Raw genomic sequence first — 24,774 nt, 5'->3', positions numbered from 1 at the left:
TATTTAAATCTATATCTATATACTTTTTGTATGGCAAAATCATCTATGTCCTTATTTCTTACTAGGTCCTTATTTCAACTAATTGACTATTGATGTCGTCTCCTCTTCCTCTTCCATTATACAATTTAAAAAATTAACAAATTGTTTTTAAAAAATTCTAATCATATAAAAAGTATATTTTTATCTTTAGAAGAATAGTTTCACACAACATATATTTTTCTTTGATTTTTATCCTATTATCATAGTTTATAAAACACTAAAATCTTGTAGGTCCTAAAGCGACGAATAATAATTTTATAGAAGGGGAAAATCACACGAAGAAAGGTGATAATGTTTGCGAAAAGTCCTCTTGATCACTCTTGATACCAACACATCACAGAATGTATCGTCCCTTCTTTCCCCTCTTCCTCGCGGTGTTACGTTATAATACTCATCCCGCGAGCACTTCATAACTTCCCCCTACTCTCTGGCGTCGTTCTCCGGGTACGGTACACACTGTGCAGAGGAAAACTCTCAAGTATGAGAAAAGTTGCCGGCTATATTTCACCGGCGGGGCTGGGAATGGCGAAGGAAAAGGACGAGATGAGGAAGGGGACCGAGTGTCATCTTCGCCGCTCGTTAATTCCTTCTGTGATTTATCGCGATCCGCCGGGTGAGTAATGACTAAACGTCTCAAAAAATTTCGATATTAGATTTTTTATAGGATAACGTTGCGCCATTTTTCGATCGTATTAGTATTAAAGATTTTAAAAAATGTTACGATGATCACACACATTAATAAATCGTGAGGAAAATATTAGGATGTGTGTCTTCTTAATCTACAAAATATATTTTATGTCCGCTATAATAAATTCCGAGTAAAATATTACACATAATAAGACACATTTTATTTCAGTGCGTATCTCAATGTATCTTAATAAGAAATATTTGGTATATTCGAAACGTATCTCATTTTATATAAACGTCATTATTTTAAACTCGCAGGAGAGAATACCAATAGTAAAATTGATAAACCTCCGTCAAATTACGCTCTTGTAAAACGTCTGTACGATGTAACGATGATGTAGTATGATGCTAACGAGCATGTAGGAGGCTGCGCGATATGTGCATAGGCCACGGCGGGGTAGTTGCACAAAGGTCCAACACTCCTGGTGAAGTGTGGAAAGCGCGACGCATGCATATTCAAGGATCGCGGAGAAAGGGGGAGAGATGTACATGTATGTATGTGTGTGTTTATGTGTGAGCCATCGTAGTCATAGGAATAATAAAAATTCGAGGGTTGAAATTATTTAGATTTATGCCCGCTCTCTTGTCGTCGTGCCGTTGACGAGGCGCGATTCGATTCCGGGGAACAAATTTCATGCATTATTCAGGATGGCCGGGCCGGCGATGCAACTATCCCAGTCGCAATGGAAGCGATCCTTTTGGAAAAAGTCGTTTTTAATCTCTCGTCGCGCCTCAATAACGCGTATGTATACCCCTCGACCCTTTAAGAAACGGAGGATTGGACGGGATACCAAGACTTAGTCTTGATATTGTCTTGTCTTGTCTCGAAATTCGAGATTTTTAATTAGTTATCAAAACAATACTAAGATTAAGATTGTTGATTGTCAAAATTGTTGATTTAAAAAAAGTTAAAATATGTATACTTGTAAATTAAATGAGAAAAAGATCACACATACTATGTTATATATGAACTTAAAAAATATTATTTAATAAATAAAAATATTCATATTAACAAATTTAGAAACAATTAATAAAACAATAAATAGAATAAACAATATAAAATTTTATATAATTATTTAGCTACAGAAAACTCCATACGGCACACGCGGTTCTCTAATTATGTGTTTGAATTTTATTGCATGTGAGTTGCATCTACATTCTATTACCATTGCATGCAATTACCTTTTTGCAAGGACAACGAATATTTCAATTATATTATAGAGATTATGTTAAATATTATTTTAAATAATTACTAGATAAAAATTATTAATACAATCGAGACAAGACAATGCAAGACAAGAGTTTTGTTACAAAAATCCATTCAAGATCAAGACAAGATGCACAAATTCCCGAAAATTTTCAATAGTTATACACAATATTTTTACGAATATTATCTTGAGTCTTATGCAATCCTATGGAGAACAGTCCACTAATTCTACAATTCGATAACGCAAAGTATTTCCGAAACAATGCAACAGCAAAGTTTTTCACGAGACTTACAATAAGCCTTAAAATTCTAATTACATTAATTCATCAGAAAGCCTCTTACTTATAATGATCGAGCGCTATCTCACCTGTTGAAGGAACCTCTTTCTAATACACTCCGTAACGAACGCACGATGCTTATAATTAGTGTTTGCGGAAAGACATATGACATTCCTCACTCAAAAATTTATTTTGCTAATGTAGATTTCTAGATGTTACAACAAAAATTTACCGCTATTTTTTCTGCTAGAATATTATTTATAACATGTAGAATATATATAATCTGCTAGAATATTATTTATAACATGTAGAATATATAGCAGCAAATTCTAATATTTTCTGATAAATTTAGATCCGATTGCTAAATATTAATTACCGTATTGGATAAATATGAGTTTCTATATTATAGCTATAACGATTTTTGTGAAAAATTATTTTTTTACCATAGTCAAACTTTATAGACAATATATATACAAATATGATTAGTCTTAACATGAGTAGGCGACTATTTTCTTTCTAAATTTAGTAAATTCAGATATAAATTTCGTCTCTTATTTAGATTGATTAAATGCAAAGCATATGCGAGATATCAGTGTTTACTAATCATTTAGCACTTAGTTATTTTTTCACACCTAAATAATTGTTGCAGTTGCAAGACCATTTTTTTGAAAGCTTGTTTAAAATTATTTGCAAAAGAGATCGATCGTAAGTGGCGCGAATAGGAATATTTTAATCCCATCCATGCAAGAACGTCATTCTCTTTTATTTGTTACATGTGTTTAACTAATTGCTTCGACAGCACAATAATCGTCTTACCGCAGATTAACAAATCCGGCATTCGTCACGGCAAATGAAACTTTCATTCCATTATCATCGCGAACTGTCCGCGCGTCGCATCTTCGAGTCGAGAGCAAACTGCTGCCGGATATGAAGACCTCTATTCTCTTCACCACGCTGTCTCTATCGCGAGTTATACCGATGCCAGAACTTATTATCTGAAGAATTTAGAGGATGTGCGAAACAATGATGCGATCTATCCAATTGTGGAGCAGGAAGCCTCCCGTGATCTAGACCTGGCCTTCTGCGGGAGATCCGGTCGAGACCGAGAACATTGTATTTCCGGACAGAAAGGTCAGTGAATAATTATAAACTGAATAAATTCTATTTAAAATCAAATCAATTTATATATTTTCATTTTTTGCTATTTATAGATAAATAAGAGTGTGTTGTATGTATTTCGTTAGGTGTACTTTCATCGCACCGGAAAAACCGTACATCGAGTTAAACAGAGACGCAAATCGACCAATCGCGTACTACAGATTAACCGAGCCTATTCCGACCAGAAGAGACAATTTCGACGATGTCATTCTCGTTCCGCAAGGAGGTTGGAAATTGATGAAACTAAACGGCAACAAGGGCGAAGTGATCTTGGAACTTCGCGTTATTGTTAATCACGATAGCATATGATTCGCACGTTAAAATCAAATTTTTGCCGATTCACTAGGAGAAGCAAGCCAATAAGAATCGAACAAGATTGTTATGTTGAATCTTGCATTGCTTTTATTACGTTCAATTTACAACAATGAGTACTTTCTATCAATACATATAGATACACCGGGATATACTATTATAATATTTACATTACATATCACATTGTCAAATTCGGATCGGGGCCACTCCATTCCCATACTTTACGATCCTTCAGTTTTCGCTGAGAAATGATCTGTAACTTCTTCTTTCGCTCAGCACGCACAGATCAGAATCATATCGAATAATTCTGTCTTAGAAGTGCGATCGATATGACATTTGAAGTATTCATGAAAAAGTAAAGAACAAATGAGAAATTTGATAAATAAATCTTGGTTGAAAGTACACGCGCGCGAGAAATTCTTACGAAAAAGAAATTACCGCAAAAATAATATCTAAAGAGCAGCGAATATCTCTTTTTTTCTTTCTCTCACAATTGTATGGAAATACATGCATTGTAAAAGGTGCAATTCGGTCTTGTGCATAATTTGACTCTTGCGTTGACAGAGGTGCTATATTAGACGAAGGATAGACGATCGCAAGTGCACTTTTGAAGATGTAACAAGAGAAGAAATGCGAATAACTGATGCTACGATTCTATCTTAGCGATTAAAATGGCAAGACCGTCCGACGCGTGCGTTCTCTTTGCAAGTCGTGTTTGTCATAGTTAAGTTATTCCGTTACTTGCGACGTTTGCTCGGTCGATGGATCGCTCTTGGGCTCTTTCACGTAATCCACTACTAATTCGAGACCGATTAAAGCTCGCAGATCCTTCCTCTCCTCTTCGGAATTCGTCGTCGTACTACTGGCGTCTTCTACCTTCGCGATATCCTCGCCGACTTGAAAAGCAATACGAATATTTTATTATACGCGAACGTGTACGCCTGCTTTTTTCGTTAATCCTTTCAGTGTGAGAGCTTATTCAAAATAGGTCAAAAGTGTGCAAATTATTTTACAAAATAATGATGCATATTATAGTTTTCAATGATACTAAATAAGGATTTGTTATCAAATTTTCAAAATTTTAAATGGCAGATCAAAAATTGGAACTACGTAAAAAAATAAAATTACGGTGTATCTTATGGTTTTCAAGGATGCTGAAAAAGAATTTATCAAATTTTCAAAATTAAAAACGATGAATTTAATGGAGTATTCATTGTTCAAATAGTGAATCGCTGATAAAAAGCAAAATTGTTTAATTCTGACTTGTACCAAAACTAGATGAAAAGATTAAGAAATCAGTTTGAAAGGAAAAGAATGGCGTAATGTTTCCTACCTTGGTGGACTTCTTTCGAGTCCTCCTCGTTCTCCATCGACGTATCCGTCCTGGAGATCCTCGTCTGCTGTATGTCCTGATACGTCTTTGTGAGATGCTTCAAGATATAATTGGTACCCCGCATGTTCTCCGCGTCCAGATTCTTCGACGTCGTAGCTTCGTCACGGGTGAGATTCAACGGCCGATTACTGTACTCTTTGGACTGCGGCACGCTGAAGGCCGAGCAATGCTTGGTCTTGAAGGGTAATTGCCGCTCATTGGCATGTTTGCGATCCCAGATATGACCGGAGACGCGTAGATCTATGAAGAAGTGCAGCGGATCGATGCCAGGATAAGACTGCGGCATCGGATACGGTGGGTACCATAACGGTCCGGGTAGAAACTCAGCTGGGCCGGACATGCCGCCGGGCAGAGCGGCGAAGCCCTTCACGCCCTGGAGAACGCCCTCACATCCTCTGCCGGGTAAACCGGGTAGGAATGGGCCACGCGAGAAGTCGAGCTTTTTCTGATCCGGTAACTGCAAACCGGGTGGAACGATCTCCTGACTGGATGTGATGCTCTTGGTGCGATCCTCGTAACTTCTGCCATTGTCAAAATTGCAGTTTCTGCTGCTGCGTTCCAGCTGCTGCGAGTCCTCCGGCTTGATCTTCCGCGACTCTCCGCCGCCGGAGAAGATATTTTCCGGTGGCTGGTCAAAGTGCTGCCGCGGTCGCTCATGGTCAAAGAAACTTTTACCGTGTTGCCGCGGCAAGAACTCCGTCTTGTTCTCATCGATGGGCTTCAGGATATCACCGCCAAAGTTGGGCTTCTGATCGAATGAACCAGCTTTGTTCTCCGATGCCGCGTCAGGATAGACGTCCGCTCGCTTGCTGGTCTCGTTCTCCAAACGAGTCTCCGACGGCACCTGAGTAGACTGCTGCTGTGCCGCAGAGTGATAGTACTTATTGCTGTCCGAATGCTGGTGATAATGATGGTGATGATGATGATGGGATCGTTCCTTCGTCGTGAGTTCCAGTGGTCGGTCGCGGGTGTCTCGCCAGGATCGTTTGCGACGTCGCGACACATTCGACAATCCGCTGCCGCCGCTACTGCTACCGTTGGTCGACGTTGTCTCCGTCTTGGCCTGCACGAAAGACCGCAGCATCTCGCTGAAGAAGAAGCTATGAGGTGTCAGTGGAACGTTGTACAGATACGGAGGAGTGGCCGCCAGCAGGCGAGAAACGAGATCTCCGCCTGATAGAGAGGCCGGAGTCTTCAAAGTCGAAGGGTCGCCCGTGGTCGTCGTCATTTTAGCGGCTAAAATCAACGAAAAAAGACAATAAAATCGTCGAAAGTTTTATATAATGCAAGATTGTCTTTGGATGTTTAGATTATTTTAAATAATAAAATTTACGAATATAAAATTATCTAATTCTCAGCGCTTATATTAAAAGAAAAATGATCTTGCATCTATAATAATTTTCTGGTACGAAAAATTGACTGAAATGGATAAATAATTAGCAAATAGTATGATGCATATGTTTTGCACTTAATCAATCTAAATGATTTATATTTAAACTAATGAGTTAGTAAAATTTAGAAAAAATCTTTCTGTGGCGCTTATGTTAAGAATTTTTTTGAGTTTATAAATTGATTCATATTGACTTATTTTTTAAATGCGAATAGATATAAAAACGTAAGGCCACAATTATATTAATTCGTCTATGAAACAATCAGTTACATGTCACGCATTTTATTCTGGTAGAAGGAAAAATCAGAAATTTGCTTCTCAAACGAAGAGTTTAATTTGTCTTAGAGAACAACCTTTAATTTTGCCGCGATAAATAATAATATATTAATTCCTCGATAAAGAATTTTCTTTTTTCGTTATTTGCTTTTTTTCGATAAACGATGTAGTAAAATAATAACATACACCATAAAAATAGTTTAAAAATTACATTAATTTTCCAAGTGCGAAATATTAGATAGAAAATTACATTAGAAGATTAAATTAGAATATTTAGAAAAAAAATCTTTTGTTATATAACAGAAGATATTTTTTTACTTTGAAATATTGGTCACATCTTAAAGATTAAAGATTAAATAGACGACCTTTCATTTTCTTCATTTTTAAAAGAGGAGATTAAAATGTGCGAATAAAGATCCGTATACATCTCGCTCTTCTTACATAAGTGATCGAGAATATTTTGCGAACAATGGAATAGCACGAGCTTGATGATGTAATGACTGTGTACGAAGAACCTACAAGCACGATTCGCCGATGTGGAAGTGAGCTACTATTGTCTTCTGAAATTAATTGAATGGCTCCCGGCCTTAAGTCTAAGACCAAGGAAGAGTGGCGTCTAACGGTGGGACGGGAACCGGCCTGGGGTAGGTATCGCGTCATCCATTAAGGAATACTAATTTCTGTCAAGTACACGTTCGGTCTTACCCGAGTGCGAGAATCCTCGCGAAGAATTCTCGTTGTCGAGAATTTCTCACGACAAAGGATCCGTCGACGCAGATATCCTTGAATAGATATCAGCATATCCAAGGAATCATTCCGCAAGATTCGAATATTTGCACTATAAATATCTATTAAAAAAATTATTATTTTGCCGTTGCATTCTCCTCGTACACATGCAATACGTGTTGTTTCACTAGCAATTGTAGCTTTTCAATTTTACAATCTACATCATTGACGACGACTTTGATCGCGACGAATAAATTCGCGATCGCACAATCGTCGAAGAAATTTTTCTTCGTGGCAGAAAACAGAGATCTCTGAAAAGGATCTCGACGAGGCAGAAAGACCAAAGAGCAACGGGGCGTGGAAAGCAGAGAGCGGAGTCGTTCGTGCATCCGCGCGTCCAAAGAGAGAGAGAAAGAGAGAGAGAGAGAGAGGGATCGGGCATTGTTTCGGTCCATTGTTTCCCAAACAAACGGCGTCCACGTTGTTTCGTCAGGAGATATTATGTTCAGCCAGACAGGCAGGACGAACGGGAAATGGACTGCTGTCAGTTTTACTCTTCGTGATAAATACGCGCCCGTCGCCGGCGCCGTTCCAACGCCGCAACCATAATTCCGTCCATCCGTATCGCGCGGTGCATGTCAAAGTTGCGATTGCAGTGACAAGACCGCGACTTCTTCTGGCAATGTGTGCATCGCAAATTTCTCGAGCTACTTCAAGGATATAAAAACAAAAAAGAATGGGAACTTTAATATGAAAAAGATGTAACATCTCTTTAATTATGATAAAGTCCAACTACAGAAATATTGCTCATTAAAATTTTTTTCTTATTTACTGACTTTTATTAAAAAAAAAAGAAAATAAAATAGCGATGGGATGCGAAAAATAAAATGTTCGGACATTCTTGATTTTGTAAAAGACCGATGAGCGTTCACCAGAAGCGAAGCGTCCCGTATCACGGAGCAGAGAATCCTTTCGCGAATGTGGGCGATCTTTTTCTCACGCGAAGACTCGTTTAGACAATGATACCGGCTTGGCGGCTATTCTAAGGACCGTAAAGCGACTTTACGGGGGACGGCGTTACATTATTATTCCGCTTGAAAGTGGGCGACGCGAATGGAGCGCGCAGATCACTCTGACGCCGACGCCGACGTCGTCGCCGTCGCCGTCACCATGCTCGTCCCCGTGGAGGGACAATCTCGGTTTCACGCGGCGCGCGAGGGAAGGCCGGTTTACGATTCATAAGACAACTCGGCGGATTGAATTAAGCTCGCTCGCGCTGCGGCAGCTGCCACCGGCGGCGGGCGGGCGGCGCGAATCTGCATAATCCCGTTCGCGTCGACGATTCTAATTGGCGGATTGTTTCAATCTCTGTCGCTGCGAATATTTGCATTCGCGCTGCTCTACCTCCATCGGCCTGCCACCCTCACCCTCGCCTCCCTTTCTTTCTCTCTCCCGCTCGGTTCCCATCCGTAGCCGCGGCTACCGCCACCCCCTCGCATCATCTACCCTTACAACTCCGATCCTGCGATCTCTCTCTCTCTCTCTCTTTCGCTTCGTCTTTCCGTCTCTTCTTTCCATCTCTTCTTTCCATCTCTGTAACCTCCTTTCGACATTCACTTTATCGTCACTATCTCCATCGCGAGATGCAGGCATATCAAATAATGAAGCGTCCTTCTTGTTTGAGCGAATTTCTCTCTTCGTTCAACTCAACTATATTTCTTTCTTCTTTTGCTATATTATTGTTGATATTTATTTTATATAAGATTCTCTCTCTTGCAATTTGTCCATCGTTTCGCTCAATTTGAATTTAATAAATTAAACACCTTTTTTCCATATAATATTTTTCTACATTTACATGCTTCCATTGTGTAAAGTCTTGCATTGTTATCTTTATTTCAAAGATCGCCAATGGCACTCGTATGTTTCGTTTCACCGGCATACGGTATTTTCTATAAAAATTGCCTTAAAAGAAATATTTTGATACAATCGTCGTCATTCAATTGCAACCGTGTATTTTATTTTGCATGTCGCGCATTTTTTTCCGCCTCCAAGCTAATCAGTATTCTCGATACTTTCAGTTGCTAACTATTTTTATATTTTTCTACAGTTCGTTTGCCTAAATATTATTTCTGAAAGAGAAGTAGAGAGAGAGAGAGAGAGAATTCCCAAAATATTTCTTTGTATAAATATACGAATACATCAGAGAGAGACTTGGAAAATATCAATCTGCCATTGCTTGAGAATTATATAATCTAAATTTAAAAAATATCGAAAAATAAATAAAAAAAGTTATCAAAGTGATAATTCAACAATCTCTCTAAGATTGATATAACACATCAAATTTATACGTAAGTGTCATTAAAATTTGTGATATATCAAAACTTGAGATATACACACTTTCAGCACAAGTCGTCTGTAATTAATTGCACTATCTAAAGTCTGAATAACATTAAATTCTCCGTTTCGACTACTCTTATACAGCACAGTTCGCTTCTTTAACTTCCTTTCGAGGAGAGACGCGCGCAATTCTTTTACCATTCACATAAATATTTTTATTGCGAGACGCTCTCGCGGCCAAATCTTCTCGTTTTACATAGAAAGAAAAAGCCGCCGGTCGCAGCAGAATCCGAGCTTTTTTTACTGTTGAACTCTCTGCGTAATTCAAACATCCTGCTTTCTGCGTCACGCGAAGAGAATGCGCCCGACTCTCCAAAGGACTCCCGGAAGAATTCTAGGGAGCCTACGACTCCGACAAATAATCACGTCTGACACTATACGAACCTCGGCCACTTTGGCAAACTTTGCGATTTGCAGCTTTCGACAGATTCTTTATTATTGTTATTTATCATTCAACATTATTTATTCAAAATGCCTTTTAATAAATCTTTGTAAAATTATAGAATACGAAGAAGAATTTTATAGATAATAAGATGTAATCATGATAGCGTGCAGATAAATGATAGAAAGAGATAAATAAGTACACTCATTTTAAATAGAATGTCTATTGATGGAATTGATATTTGTGTGAAGAGATCTGAGAATGATATCCGAATATTGCTTCTTATTATAGGTGAAGTCTTTCGTAAACTGAAAGAAGATGTGGAAAATGATTATGGAGACTGTGAAAGAGAGATGGAGATACTATTTCTCTTGTATAGATATAATATTCAGCGCAATGATTGTCACGCAATGGAAATTATCGCGGTCACCGTGACATTTAATATCCATCGTATTCTTACATTTTACATGAAAAGAAAACGGCGTGTTTGCGGAATCGATCGTCCTGATTACCATACAGATACGCGACATGCACAACAGATGTTTAACGGGAAGCAAATGACCAGTTAAACGGTACAACCGCAACATCATTAGATGCTATAGAGTACAGTGCAACAGAGAGTTGCATCGCCTCGTAAGGAAAGGAATGCCAATTCAGTCTGAATTCGAAATCTAAACAAAAGATGTTATCTTATTTAGTTAAATTTGAATGATAAAAAAATATAGTATTTTTATACAAATGAAACATTTTATAATAAGTAAATTTCACGTAAATAAATTGCATTAAAAAATAATTTCTTAGTCCCGAAACAATTAACCCCCATGACGATTTTTACTAGAATAAGTCGCGAACCACTTTTGTGATTAAACTGTTTCCAGAGAGACCTAAAGTTTCCAAGAAAAATGTATCAGAAACATCAGAGATATCGGACAAATTGCGGATAGAAAAATTTACATTTCGCGTCTAACTTTTCGTGAAATTTTTCATCAAAGTCCCCAAAGTATATCGCCGACACTCTCGATGGCACGCAGCGAAAGAGCGGTCTTATCCTCAAGAGTTGCACTCACCTGCACACGCGATAGCAGAGGAAGTCCTCCAAGTCGGTGCCGCCTCGTGGACGACGATCCACCGGTCGCCCGGGATGACGATCTATGGATCCCTGTCGCAGTGGTGGTCCAACGCGTGCTGCTGGCCGTGGCGGCAAATGAGATAATAATCGGAGGACTCAGTCACTCGTTGTCGACGGCTGCGTGGCTGTCGGGATGGTTGTTCGGTGATGGTGGCGGTGGCGGTGACGGCGGCGGCGGCGGCGGTGGTGGCGGTGGGGGTTGTATTCCATCCCTTGGCGACTGTCAGCGACGAGGGTGCGAGAGTAACGGGGCGCGCTGTCTGTGCGAAAGAGCGCGCAAGGGAGGCAGAGGATGAACGAGGGGATGAAAGAGGATGGAGGAAGAGGAGGTGGAGGTGGACTAGGAGGCGGGAGGGTGGTGGTTTTTGAGATGATCCGGCCAATCTGCGCATCATTTCCCCGATGCACCCTCCGCCCCTCGGCCACGCGCGTAGCGGCAAACCGGCGCGGATTCCGCACCACCGCAAGCAGCGTGGAAGCCCTGTTGAATGCCACATTTCGAGGCAAAGACGAAGTGGGAGAGGGAGAGAAGGGCGGGAGGGACGGCGCGTTCGCGGCGCGAAGAATGAAACGGGAGGAAGATAGACAGATACGGAAAGAGTAACGCGCGCGAGAGGAGGAAGGGGAGAGCGGCACTAAAAAGGAGAGAGTAATGTCGGGGAGCGAGGCCGGCTCTCTCGCGGTAGTCCGCGAAGGGAGGGAAGGAAAAAAAAAGTGGAAAACAGATATATAGGCAAGGAAGGGGGAGGAAAAGGGAAGAATCTTCCTCCCCGCGTGGATGCGCTCCACCGCTTTCCTCCGCTTCTCCGGGGTATCTCTTCGACGCGCATATGCACGTATCCGGAACGTGTTTGCACGTCACCGCGAAGGGATTGGATCCAGCACGCCGATCTCTAATGCCAGATGGAATTGAAAAACTCACGTGTATGCGTCATACAATTTTCCAAGAATCCCCCAGCGGCTCGTCGCGCTATGAACGATAAGAGGATGGAATGCAAAACTTTATCTTACAAATACGTTAAGATTATCAAAGCATCCGTTAACCAACACTGTTATGCACTAGGTCTCTTTGTGTTTGCGAAGCAACTTTGTGCTACGATATGTGGAAGCTCTTTGAAAGTAACTTAAATCTTAAAGAGGGTGTATGTTTTAATAGATAATTTAATAAAATCTCACAGGACTTATAATTCCATTTAATTAGTTTGGGAAGAAAAGGTCTTATATCGGTAATGTTTCGACCTAGGGCGCCGAATTATTTGCGAATTAGACCAGACATCGATCTTCTTTGGAAGGCAACAGATATCCGTTAGAAGGGAATCGATCTCTCGCGCGCATCGACATTGTAAATTTCGCAACGGGATCGATGACGACCGAACCCCTCGCGGTCGGATTTAGATTTTAAAGGATATCAGGGCTTCCCTCGATGCGTAATGTGCGCGGCAGAGCCCCGCAAAATCGTGCATGGAAACGCACCTCAATGAGCGATGTGCTTTTCAATAGGTGGGAGAGACGAGTATGCATACGCGAATGTAATACACATGGGTTCCGCTAAATCCATCGGAGATCGAAAGAGGACAATCATACCGTGCTCGATGCTCACGACGAAAGATTTTCTACGGCGAGATAAAAATCTCCGTCGAGTAATAAATATGCGCATATTTATTTTTTATAAATAAACATTTAAAATTCAATCACGTAAATCATGAGAGTAATTAAATGTACTAATTTGATTAATGGGATCACTGATAGTTGAAATCTCCTCTCTTTCTCTCAAAACTATTCAAAAATCTTCGAAACTTTTTGACATGATACATGTCATAGTCAAGAGAATAATTTATATAACATTTCTTAATTTTATACATATATACAGGATGTTTGAAAAGTATTATAATTATATATTTATTTCAAATATTTAAAAATATGTTTATCAGATATTATTAACAAGTCAATGTTTCTTCGCAAAAGATGTTGGATATGATCTCCACGAACATGTAATAAGCCTCATATATAATTGTGCGATATTAGTAGCATAATTAATAAATTCAAGTTTACTAAGTCTTTTTCTTCAGAAATCAGCAGTTAATTCTTTCATAACATGCGAGCGGTCGATTAATGGGAGGGAGATAAATAATGCGACGAAAGTTTATCGTGGCGCGTTGTGCGTATTTATTATTCACTATAAGACTTTTCCTGCGGCGCGCAGCCGCGCTCTCTTTGCCCGACACACAGGCCGGATGACCACTTACATCACACCGTACGTGAAACGATGCTAATTGGTCCGCCGCGAGGGGTAGTAAAGCGCGAAACCACTTCGGGCTCCCGAGCCGGGCGCTCCGTTTCCACCCTTAACCGGCCTCTTGACGGTCGTCGATTCAACGGGAACGAGGACGAGGGCATAAATCCGTGCACGCACCCGCGACGCGTTCCTCTCATTAATTATGTAAAGAATTTTTCCAAGTTGTCCCTTCCGCGCACATCTCGCCAAATTCACGATTCAGCGGATTCTGAGTTTTAACTTTTCAATTTTAATTTACGTTATCGTAAAATTACGTGCAAATCGAAATCGCATTAACGTGAATTGAGAATCATGCGAACGAGATTCTAATTCGAAAGTTCGAATGCAAAATGTAAAGTACGAACTGTTCCTGTGTTTATTCAATTTTAATGAAAAAAAGAGAGAAGAAAGTGTCGAGTATTAACAATTAATTTTCTAGATAAGGAAGCATTATATATTACTAATTTATTTTCTCATACAGAGTTATCATTTCCATCATCTTTGAATCGTATGATAGTACATATGTGCTTTTTGTATATAATTATTATTGATTTTTTTCACTTTATATATTTAATTTATATATTTCTTTGGTATTTGTTTTCTCAATTCGATTCTAATTAATGATCGTTCTTTTGATGATGAGTAAATTAGGGGCGAAGAAATGAGAAGCACAGGTATGAACTTCGCAGCCCAGCGATTCAAAATCGCTGGCTCCCAAGAGAGAAGGAGAAAGAGGCTAAAGGGAAAGGGAGGTATTTCGGGGGCGGCCGTGAATCCGCAGTTAGAGACAGCACCCTAAAATTTCAATCGACGATTCGACGGCACCAAGAGTCTCTTCTCCAAGCTTCGAGTATCCGAAGAGTTAGCACGAGAGGGAACGGGACGGAGGAGAGAGGATGCGGGGAAACAATTTACCCGAAATTCGCCTCGTCGCGTTTGGCGACTAGATACACTCTTATTTGTCCCCGCGGCAATCTGTCGACTGCAACCCTTCTCCAGCGTCGCTTTCACCACCACCACCACCACCATTACTACTACCATCACCACCTTTTCGGTCGCACCCTGCAACCTCGATCTGCCGTCCCCCCTTTCCCGCATTCCCTAACGTCTACGACTGCCTTCTTCTCTCGCGACGAAGAGAAACCGCGAAGCCTCATGGGAATTTTAAACACCGACAACTCGGCTCTTGTGCTCTTTCCTCGGCATCCATTTTCCCTCTCCGCCCCTCTTCCCAGCCTGGATTCCTTTCCTATCGCGTTCCTCACGCTCGTCCTTCTGTCCCTTCCTTCGATAGATGGAATTTGGCGATATAGAGTACTTGGCACAATGCGATTACAGTTAAATCCCTTTGACATTGCCGTCCTCTTTTTCTTATAATGTGCGAAAATCAAGGGGACATCGTCGGCCGGATATTCTTCAATGACGCATCATCGCGCCATTGAAATCTGATTATTCATTCTGAACTCTCGTTAATTAATCCGAGCTTAGCGTATTATGATTGAATAGCAGGGTGAAAGTGATATTAATAACGTGCATTTAACAAGTGTTTTCTTCTAAATTGAAAACGCAAGACATGTTAAATATCTTCATTAAATTTTCATCTAAATTTCGATATGATGATCTTCGGGTAATCTTCAATCTCATTGCGCGTCTTGTAGCATCTAAATAAACAAGTTTCATAATTGAAAGATATAACGGAAGAATGAGATGAGCTTGTAATTAAGCTCCATTCTATTTAATTACTACTTTATATTTAGAGCTTTATATAAAAATCAGATAAGTCTCTATCGGAATCGTAGATCGAACTCGCGGAATCGCGAGTCGCTGACAGCCACGCGCGCTCGTTTAATCGAGATTTATCCCCGTTGTTGCGCATCTGTCGTCCCATGCACGCGGGGCGCGCGAAAGAGGCGGAGGAGAGGGCGAGCGGGTGGTTTTAAGAGAAAAGGGCGAGAGATGAGGAATCACTCGAGTCGCGCGCTCGCAGCGAGAGCTCGCAGCGGGGTGCGTAATATTCCCGGGAAGTAAAGCTCCCGAGAATTTCAAACCTCTCCCTCTTCCTCTCTCTCCTGTCTATACCTACTACTCGTCCTCTCTCGCGGCAGGCAGAACGATAGAAGAGCGTCGGCCGCCCCTCCGACTACGAAGGGATGCAAATAACTGGTGATAACAACAGATAGCTCCGCTGTACGATGTACGCCTGCCTGTCGCGTGTGGGTGACTACGATGATGGTGGTGGTCGTCGATGGTTTGGGTTTGATGGGAGGAAGGGGGTGGTATAAGAGAAGCAGGCGAAAACGGGGGCAGCAAACGGGAGACACAAAAGAGAGAGAGAGAGAGAGAGAGAGGGTGAGAGGGTGAGAGTAGCGGGAGAATCAGACTTGAAGAGAGTAGGCCAGGGGGAGGGTTGAGGGACAGGCACAGGCAGGCAGGCAGGCAGGCAGGAATCGTAGAGCCGCGGAAGAGAAGAGGTAGAGCGATGCGGCGGCGTCGAGCGGGGTGAGGAGAGGGTGACAACAGAGACCGGATGGAAGGCAGAGTGGATGGAAGAGTAGTAGTCTCTGCCGCCGTCTCTGTCGACCCGTCGTTCCAATCGTGCCCGTCTCTCCTCCTCCATCCAACTGTATCCGAATCGGGTCGGGTAGAAGGGTGAGAATTGGAGCAACGAGGAGAATAAGTCGTCACACTGCAAAAGAGAGAGGGAGAGAAAGGCAAACGAGGCGGGCAGCGAGGGTACGGGGGTGGCCGGACCCGTGGGCTCGACAAGGGTGAGGTAGAGGGTGCTGGGGGACGTCACTCGCTGTCGCATCGAGCGCGAGCGATGAGTGGCGCGCGCTCGCTCGTCTTTTGTTTGCGATACGATGCGACTGCCAGCCTGGTGACAGCGACGACGTGGTGCGACGTCCGGGGAACGACACGGGGCGGTTTAGGGTGGACCCGGGGACGGCAGCGGCAAGGGGGACGCGCGCGCGCGCGCGCCGCTGGAAGGGGGGCTGAAGCGCGCCCCGCGGGGGTGGAAAGTGGGTGGATAGAATGAGGCTGTGGGTGAGAATCATAGAGCTATACGCTACGCTTAACGCGACCCACGCACGCACGTATATTCACGCCTGGCATGACGCACACGCACGCTACACGCGCGCGCGTAAGCTTTCTCCAGCCTCGCCGCGCGTTTCCCGTATTGGGTCCTTGTTGTCGGCAGGTTGCCGGATACGTATCCTGCGAATCCGCTTTGCCCTCCGGGGCGAGAGAGATGCGATGAGCTCGAGATATGCGAAGCCGTCTCGATACTTATGTTAGAAATCGAGATGCGTTTATTGAGTATCAACGACCTTCTTTTTTCTAGTAGAAGAACAGCTTCTCTTACTTTCTCTGCGCAACGAATTGTCGAGGTGATAAATAAACCAAACACATTCAAGGCTTTTGGAATCTTTGAAATTAGCGATGAGACTATTGCTAATTTAACTCTTTTCTAATTTAAAATAAAAAAATGTAGAGATATACAAGTAGAATCAAATAAATTTATGAAAGTATATTATATGCAGAACGAGACCGATGCGGTTTTCTCTTATCTTGTATATGCATACTATCTTTTATTGACAAAAATTTAATATTATTATAAAACTGATATTTTTCATCGCAGTAATATTATTAAAAATCATTTATATCGTCGTTTTAAAGAAGAAATTTTTGAAAATATCGTGTGAATCGGATTTGTAACAAGCATCGAATTCATGGTTATTATATCTGCAAATCGATGTAAGACCCGATGTTAATAACAGGGATAAATATTTTTCAAAAGTATACGTATATAAAACTTTTTGTATAACTTTAATAGACAGTTCATGTTTAAATTGACAAAGTAACGCGATAATCCGGCGCATCGCAATGCCGTTATAGATTTTTCAGAGATCTTGTGGCGAGATTCAACATGAGCAACATCATAAAACCGACAGAAGCTTTATCGCAGTGAGTTTTCGAAAGTGCAAAGTGTTCACTGCATGCATGCATGCACTTGCACTTGGAGTATGCGACTGAGGTTTCAAAGTGCATCGTATAGAGAATTTTTTTCTTTTCTTTTTTGGTGAAAATAAAGCACGATCGCGAATGTGATAAACGTTGCGCATAAATGTATGTCGTTTCTAATATCATAATGTATTCCAAATATCTCATGTATGCACATCGAAAAAAAAATGAAAAAAAAATTGATAATGGCCCAATCGTATCTACAATTTAAATAGTCGACTCTTGAAATCTATTGTATTATTGATTTTGTGCGAAATATATATACGATTTCTAGAAATCAAACATCAACTAAATCTTTTTCAAATTTTCCTTTTCTGCGAATTGAAACGAGAGGATATTCGAACATGAATTTAATTTACATACGCCATATCGGAATGAAGATCCGTTCGCTCCCGGAGCGTATCATTCGATAATATAATTCGCATTTATGCACGGTGAGGAAAAAATAGCGACGGAATATTCGAGAGGAGGTAGAATATCGCGTATGAAATAACAGCCGCGATCCGACCGTGGTTGAAAGGAGACGAGGTAAGTTCGAGATGACAGAGTGGGGTCACAGAGGATAACTCGGGTCTCGACCGGAGCTGCTTTTGACACGAATACGTTTACGGGATCTCGCGTGGCCTCCCGTTTCTCAGGACGCCACGCGAATATCGCCGCTGCTCTATCTTTCATCTCGTTCCCCGAATCTTTGCGATGACCCCCTCTTGGAAGATCTTTTCTTTCGAAAAATTTCTTCTTTTCTTTTTTTTATAAAGCGAAAGATTATTTCCAGCATCCAGAAGCGAATGACAATAGTCGCGAACAATTATTATTTGCGAAATTTGGAGGTAAATTTTACCCCGTCAAAAAAATAAAGGAGCCGAAAAAATGGAATATTATATTTATCTCGTAATGATCTCCTGTTGCTCAGGATGCCACGCGATCACTGTCATTGCTCTGTCTTTTATCCCGCTCCCCTGTGACCTCATCTTCGAAGATCTTTTCCCTCGATTTCTTCTCCTCTTTTCTTTCGCGAAGCGAAGGGAAATTATTATCAGCATCCAGAAACGAACAGTGATTATTTGTGAAATTCGGAGACGAATTTTATCCTGTAAAAAAATAGAGGAGACGGCCGAAATTGAGGAAAAATGGAATATTATATTATATTTATCCCGTAATGATCTCCCGTTCGCCATTCGGGCGAAAAACGGGGAGAGAATTAATTGGACGACGGCATTAATAAATTTCACGTCGCGGCGCGCGGTGATGCATGCGGCCCGATTGCGAGTTCCGGTGACACGATGACGAGCATAACTCAAAGGACGCATTTAATGCTGGAACAATTAAATGCGATCCCGTTCCCCCTTTCTCCCCCCTCCCCCGGGGATGTGCTCTGCTTCCCGGACGGTAAGTTATCCCCCAAAGTTTCCAAACTTGGTCGCGCAAACAACTTTAATTAAATATCTACCGTCGCGGCGCGTGCGGGCGTGTGTATATATATGTATGTGTATGTGTGTGTGTGTGAGAAGAGGGCGAACTCGCGGGACTACCGGTGGTATAATTCCCATTTGATTGTCTTTTCGGGGAGTGCGCATAACGCTGCCGTCGCCGTGGCGAATATATAAACGAAAAATGAATAATGAAGGGTGCGCGTTAATCGTACCGTATCGACGGAAGCGGTAGAGGGGGAGGATGATTGGACGGTGAGAGGAAGGGGAGGAGGCAGGAATCTGCGCTGTGTACCATTTTCTAATTGTGTCCATCGTTAAAGGCATCGACCCTTGTTAATTATGATTCTCCGACGAATTCGGGAATCCCACCCGCGGAACGCACCCCCGATGCAACGCGATTTCCCCCCTTCCTGCTCGAATGCGCAAAAAGATCTTTATAACGAGCGGATTTTCTAAATTAATATCCGCGCGCCGTCGAATTTCAATGTGGAAAAACGATACGAGAATGAGCTAAATATTAAATTTCTTGCACTGACACTTGACGTAAAATTAACATAAATATGTAAAGGATTTATCTCGAGATAACTCTAGTCGTCTTTATAAATAATGCGAAATTGTTTTATGGGAGAAAGAAAGATATATTTTTTAATCTTCTCCAAATTGATACTAAAAAAATGGAGTCTCGTTTTCTTCTTCAAATTCGTTTAGCAGATAATATAGGGGTTTCTTTTTTATTTTACGATTGCTTTCGAATATGAAAAAACGATACGAGAATGAGCTAAATATTAAATTTCTTGCACTGACATTTGACGTAAAATTAATATAAATATGTAAAGGATTTCTCTCGAAATAATTCTAGTCAGCTTTATAAATAATGTGGAATTGTTACATGGGAGAGAAAAGAAAATATATTTTTTGTAGTCTCCTCCCCAAATTGATAAAACCAAAAAAGTAGTCTCGTTCTCTTTTTCAAATTTATTTCGCAAATAATACAGAGATCCTTTTTTATTTCGCGGTTGATTTCGAATATGAAAAAGCGATATAAGAATAAACTAAATATTAAATTCGTCGCACTGATATTTGATATAAGATTAATATAAATATGTAAAGGATTTATCTCGAGACAAAAAATTCTAGTCATCTATAAATAATACAAAATTGTTGCACACATGGGAGGAAAAATATATATTTTTTCTCTAAATTGATAAAATCGAAAAAGCAGAGAAAAAGCTTCATTCTCTTCTTCAAATTCGCTTAGCGGATAATACAAGGGGTTCTTTTTTATTTCGCGGTTGATTCCGAAATGTTTGAAATCGTGCCTGTTACATCTCTCTTTCTCTTCTAACGCTTTCATACGGGAGGAAAGATCCGTACGAATGATCGCGTTCATACGGAAGGCCCGGATCAATTACATAATGGCGCGGTTGAAACGGATGCTCTCCAACCGCGAACGACCCCTTCGCGGCGAGGCAGCGTTAGCTCCCCCCGCGTGAGGCCGCCCCCCTCCCTCCTCTTTCCGTAAAATGACTATAGAACAAAGGGTTTGAGCCTCTCTTCTCTACGGGCCCGCAGTAATTATTATGCTCTTTGACGATCCCTCTGTCTGTCAACGGCTAACGCCGTGGTAGAATCGATACTTCTAAAACTTTAATCGTTTCGCGTGCGCGTACATCGACGAACGAACGGATGCGACGCGTCGCATCCGCCTCGGGGGATGAGGGATGGGGATGTAAAAATACCCCTCGATTCGAATTTGTGCGGTAATCAATTTTTCACACGTAACGTTTTACATTCCTCCACATCTTTTTCTCTTTCTCTCGCGACCTTTTTAGTTTTACGACTACACGCCGAGTTTCGTTTTATAACGAGGCGGAATCTCGTAAAGGCGAAAGTTTCGACGCCGCGATTTTAACGCGCATCATTATGATATAAAAGCGACAGCGATACTCGCGGGATATATCCGAGTATCTCCCTTTAGAAAGCAACTGCCGGCGCGTGATTAGATATTCTGTCGACATATGCTCGCGAAGAGGATCGAAGCTTATGATAGTAAGGTTTCATCCAATGGATCGAGCGGAGATGTATCTTGTCTTAAGCGGCAATTTGCCGAACGGTGTACTGAATATGGATGCGGTGATCGTTCGATACATTGTGTGAGATCTACTTGATCTTGGTCAGATGTAATCTGACTAGTGACATATTAGATATTCAAAGGTCTAATAGCCGCGATGATACGGATTATCCCTCAGACCTAATCATTATTCAGAGAGGATATTCGTGACATAATATTCGTGTGACGTTTAAAATCATGTATACGTTGTGGATTTAAAAAAATATATTCATTACAAGCGAAAGAATTTTAGAATAACATAATTCTTTAATTCTATAGCCGAATTTGAGTATACAATTGAAATAACGACGTGGATCAGATTGAACCGCCAACATGATCTATTTAAATTGCACTTGTAATTCCTTCCTTACTTCTCTCCCTTCCACTTTTCCCGCTTTTGCAAAACAGATGTAGAATCAGACATTATTGCTGCCGAGATTCCCGAGCATCTCCTGATTGTATTAAATTACACAGATTCCGTTTGTCGATTTTTCTCTCCGGATATTATTTCGATCGAACGGGACGCAAAGATCGCGATCTCATTATCCTCTGCAAGAAATTCATTCTTTTCGTCATCGGGGTAAATCATCGTCTCCTTTGTGCGACGCGCGAAATACTTTCCTCGTTAGTCTTAATTTCGTCATCTGATAATATACAGGATGTTGTAAAGACAGGTAGAATGGGCATGTAGAACAAAAATAACTCTACAAGTTCCTATAAAATTTTTTTCTACTTGCATCTTTTACCAGTTACTTTTTATCGATCAAATATCTTTTTCTCTAAAACAATTGGTTTTGACAAAATGTCAACAAGAAACCTACCGACTTCAAAGTCTTGTAAGAAAACGTATAGATAAAAATAAGATAAAGATACATTTTTATTCACAGGTAATTTTCTTCGATTACATAATAACATTATACTAAAATAAAAAATACAAAAAAAGAAGAAAAAAGAAAAATAACAATACATATAACAAAAATAAAATTAAAAAGAAAGTGAAAACAGATGTAAGAGAATACAATGATAATAATTAATTATTCAGTTTAAACATAGCTAATTATAAGATGGTACGTGTGTTTTTGGCTCTTCAAGTGATATAAAGAAATCTATCACGTCATTTTTTAAAGACGTGACCTTAATTTAATATAAAAATTGTTGTAAATTATTAAAATTTATATATACATATATAGAGTGATATAAAAATTATTTAGAAGAAAAATGCTTCTAAACTTTAAAGATCTCGGTGAGAGATGCATGTAGAAAAGAATTTCGTAGAAATTTATGGAATTAGTTTTATCTGCTCTATATGCTCATGAGAGAATACCCACTTTTACCGAAACATCCTGTATACAATACATATACAAAGATGAGACACTTGGCGCACGCCGTTTTATTCGCAAAAGAGCATTAATGATACTGCGGATACGCATCGCAGATGAATAAACATCGTGATATCGAGAGAGCCCTCGCCGATTATTGTTACGGCTTTTTAATTTTTCTGCCTAATGTTCGAATTAATTTTTTCCGCTCGTCTTTTTCATTTCCCGTATCTCGCGAGGAGTTCTGCGTATTCAATAAATAATAATATCCGTCCTAGAATTTCGCATAATAAAGAGGAATTTGGATATATAGAAAGTATAAAAAAAAAAAGTTTTAAGCTGTTTATATTATAAAAGATGCAAAATGTAACACGTGAAAAATATGCAAGTATGTATCGTCTAAAAATCATCGCGTTCACTTGTAATTTATTTTTTTAAAGGGAGTTTGGCGTATTCAATCATCAATATCATAAAAAGGCTAAATTCGATATCTATCCGTGAGTAAATTTAAAGGAGAGAGAGAGAAAAAATGAGAGAAAGAAGGGGGGAGGCAATGTGCATTATCGTTGTCGTTGTGCGTAAAAGGAAATGTAGCCAACTGAAATCCTCGACTTTCCAACACGTTTTTTTTTTTTTTTTTTTAAGATATCGCATTTCACCGCATATACATCTATAGAGAGTAGTAATGCCGCGGTACTCTTGGCCCAAGCAAAATCTCAGCCCGCAGGAATGACAATAGACTGTCAGATAATGAATCCCCACTGTCACCCCCTATACCGCCGCGCGTCCTAAAACCCTCAATCTACCGTGTTCCCTTTCGACGCCCTCTTTCCTTCTCTCTCTCTCTACCTCTCCCTAACTCACCCCTATCTCTTTCACTCTTTCTCCCTTCCCTCCTATGCTCGTCTTTCTCTCTCGGCAGCGATGGATTCGAGAAAGTCGCGTTTTATTTCCTAAAACAAAAAAAAAAAACAATTTTGTACTCTCAGAAATCAAAACATAATTATGGAAGATTTCGGCAATTAATACGAAATAAAGAGATCATCGAATTAATCTCAGATCTTATAAAATGTTGTTTTTCATCGCGTTTGAAAAAATTGTCACTTAATAAATTATTAGCATTCGAGATAATATAGTAAAGTATAAAATAAATAAATTTGAAGCTGTGCTTACACTTTAAAATAATACAAAATGTGTCTCGTGAAAAATATGAGTTTGTATCGTCTAAATATCGTTATGCTTACTTTCAACTTATTTTTATTCTTTTTTTTTTGATAATTTGATATATTGGCGGAAGCTGTCACAAGTTCGGCAGTTATATCTGTCGCTAAACGCGCCCCTCGCACTTTCCACCCTCTACTCTCGAGTAGCAAACAGGACTATGACCGAGTAGGCGAGGCGTCCACTTAGCGCTAATGCCCCTTTTATTGGTCAAGATTTCAGTCAGAAGATGAGTATGTGCCTGTACCTAGGTCGCTACCACATGTCAGTCTCCGGGTAAAATTAAACCATCGTATTAATCGCCATCTATTCAACATAATTGTTGCAATTTTTATCGATAAATCTATTAAAAAAGACAATCTTTTCTAATGAAACTTGACAGTGAATCGTCATCGAGATTCTTTTTGGCTCATACTTCTTATATTGTGTTAATGGGAGTGAAAGATTTAAATTATATATAAATGTCTAATTCATTTCATTTCATGAATCATTAGTATTTTTCAATTTTACATATATATGTATGTATATAAAAAATTGTTAATTTCTATCGTCCACTTAGGGACAATCTGTTTTTTTCTTGTATAAAACATAATTCATATTTAAAGCTAACACCGGAATACAAAAACTCTTTTTTTAGGCATGCTGAAGGGAACGAATGGAGCAAAGCCGTACAAAAAAGAAAAAAAAAAGAAAGAATCACGAAACGTGTAACGTATCGAACTGCATGTTGAAGTCGCTGGTAGCGAGCTCGAAAAAAAATTCACGCGGAATAACTCGAGGCAGAAAAAACGAACAAAAAAATTTCCATAAAAATGCGCAACCGCACGTATAATCCGGATGAAGCTTAGTATCGTGCGAATGGATGTAGTGCCCACTGGAATGGTTGAAAGGACTGGAAATTGGTAGAATAGAGATGATGACAATCGCATAAACCGAGACTGAAATTCGCGAATTTTGAAATCACATAACATTAACTTCAAATCATATATTTGTTAAAATAAGGATCACATTTTTCATAT

The 24,774-nt window shown here is 40.2% G+C and overlaps 1 protein-coding gene and 1 pseudogene across 5 annotated transcripts in view; one reads left to right on the top strand and one right to left on the bottom strand.

Annotated features, from left to right (window-relative positions):
- Positions 1-54: 54 nt before the first annotated feature.
- Positions 55-4,735, top strand: LOC145976968 (uncharacterized; annotated as a pseudogene). Its single transcript, XR_014440358.1, has 3 exons — positions 55-1,468; positions 3,033-3,350; positions 3,462-4,735. The product of XR_014440358.1 is annotated as an uncharacterized LOC145976968 (transcript).
- Positions 3,426-24,774, bottom strand: part of LOC145976965 (uncharacterized) — a 26,483-nt gene continuing 5,134 nt past the window's right edge. The window contains exons 3-6 of one of the 4 annotated variants that reach the window (XM_083108546.1): positions 23,399-23,487; positions 11,313-12,344; positions 5,015-6,310; positions 3,426-4,577 (exon numbers count right to left, since the gene is read on the bottom strand). In XM_083108546.1, the coding sequence (XP_082964672.1) occupies positions 4,411-4,577; positions 5,015-6,302 (1,455 nt within the window). In that variant the 5' untranslated portion in view covers positions 6,303-6,310; positions 11,313-12,344; positions 23,399-23,487 and the 3' untranslated portion in view covers positions 3,426-4,410. Of the gene's footprint in view, positions 4,578-5,014; positions 6,311-11,312; positions 12,345-15,316; positions 21,765-23,398; positions 23,488-24,774 lie in introns of those variants that run through there. The other 3 variants (XM_083108547.1, XM_083108548.1, XR_014440357.1) reach the window with 3 other exon arrangements.

Source organism: Camponotus vicinus, unplaced genomic scaffold (genome assembly GCF_025532165.1).
Source record: "Camponotus vicinus isolate PSW18456_S1 unplaced genomic scaffold, iyCamVici1.0 SCAF_9, whole genome shotgun sequence".
In the NCBI taxonomy this organism is placed as follows: Eukaryota; Metazoa; Arthropoda; class Insecta; order Hymenoptera; family Formicidae; genus Camponotus; species Camponotus vicinus.
Note: the sequence above shows the minus strand (reverse complement) of the source record. Positions and strands in the feature narration are given on the sequence as shown.